The 1,624-nt window shown below is 39.2% G+C and overlaps 1 protein-coding gene across 3 annotated transcripts in view; it reads left to right on the plus strand.

Moving 5' to 3' along the window:
* Positions 1-1,624, plus strand: part of LOC101850685 (transcription factor cwo) — a 58,447-nt gene that overhangs the window by 8,348 nt on the left and 48,475 nt on the right. For 2 of the 3 annotated variants that reach the window (XM_013079822.2, XM_005089234.3), the window contains exon 4: positions 542-583. The exons of the other annotated variant lie outside the window; for it this stretch is intronic. In XM_013079822.2, the coding sequence (XP_012935276.1) occupies positions 542-583 (42 nt within the window). The remainder of the gene's footprint in view (positions 1-541; positions 584-1,624) is intronic. 3 annotated transcript variants of the gene reach the window in all.

A 1,624-nucleotide genomic window follows, 5' to 3' on the forward strand; every position in this document is an offset into this window, starting at 1 on the left:
TCTCTCTCTCCCTCCCTCCTTCCCTCACACACACACACACGTTCTCAAACACACACACACACACACACACACACACGCACACACACACACACACACACACGCACACACACACGTTTTCTCTCACACTGTCTTTTTTCATATCACCGATGGTGACACGTACGTCTTAAAACAAAGAAATAAAGAATAATATGAAACAGTTAAAATGAAAAAAAAATAAAACAGGTAAGTCAAAACATCTGTAACATCATATATGGCCTCGTCAATACAGCACTAAACCTGAATACATTTAGTGTCATTAGACAAAAACTGTTTGAGAATGACAGAACTACAATGCAGTTTGTGGGTTTGTGGGTGCTTTGTTATGGTTTGCTCTTTTCTTTCCTATCAAACACCTGTCGTCCTTTTCACTCCTCCTTTTACGTGTTTGTTACTCTCTTGTAACACCTCTAATCTTCGGCACGTACATGACCTTGTTGTGTTACAAGTGCCGTAAAACTCATACTAAAACTAAAACAATGCAATTTGTTATATACTTTTTCAGTGGGGAAAGCTTTCAAAACTCGCTGGATAGTGTGCGCCATGGGTAAGTGAGATCTTTTTTAAAATTCCTGATTCTCTTTTGATTTCTGTCTCGATGATTTACGTTTCCTGTGTTTAGAATTGAAAGATCTTACATCTCGGTTCAGGAAGGTGGGTTGGCTTGTTGGAGGATGCTGCTAACTACCTCGTACTTCCTTTGGTATCCTTCTGGTGATGTGTCTGTGGCTTTGCCTTTCCCAGCGTCGGAATAAAATTATAATGAGAATCGCGTGGGTAGATTATACTCGATATACACCCCCCACCCATTCACCCCGTTTTCACCTTTCTTCTTCTGATCCTGTCGCCCTCTCGAAGTTATGTCTTTGTACACGAAGGAATGGGTGTTTTTTTGTGGGTTTTTTAAATTTAATATTTTAAACAAGCTGATTTTCTCTTCGTGTCGCCTGTCTGTTTGTTTGTCTGTTCTTGCAGTTGTCAAAATGAGTTTGTCTCTCCTAAACTGTGGGTGCCCTGGTGTGGTTTGCGCCGTCTTTCCTATCAAACATCTGTTGTCCTTATCTTTCCTCCTTTTTTGTGTTTGTTATTCCCGTGTAACACATTAATTCCTTATCTTGACGCAAGTGCTGTAAAACTCTTACGATATATACCCCTCCCCTCCACCCCCACTCTTCCTTTTTTTCTCCTGATCCAGTCGCCCTCTCATTTCCTCAAAATTTGGGATACACTTTCTACAGTACTACCCTTACGCTGCTTTACATAAACGAAATTATGACTTTGTATATGGTGTTTTTGTTGTTGGGTTTGGTTTAATTATTTTAAAAAAATTTGAGATTGGCACAATTGAATTTGTGTTCCTGTCTATGTGTCTGTTTATTTGTCTGCCCCTGTTATTTAAAAAAAAAAGAAATCAGTTGTCTCTCCTAAATTATATATTATGATGTATTATAATTTTCCAATGTGGGCGTCGTCGTGATGTATAATTTGAGTGGTTCTCGCACGCATGGCTTAAGGGAAAGGGATGATCAGTTGTACTACATAAACTTAACTACTATATTTAATACTCACTGTTGTCGGAAAGGGGGGG

The sequence above is a fragment of the Aplysia californica genome, unplaced genomic scaffold (genome assembly GCF_000002075.1).
Source record: "Aplysia californica isolate F4 #8 unplaced genomic scaffold, AplCal3.0 scaffold00004, whole genome shotgun sequence".
NCBI classification, from domain to species: domain Eukaryota; kingdom Metazoa; phylum Mollusca; class Gastropoda; order Aplysiida; family Aplysiidae; genus Aplysia; species Aplysia californica.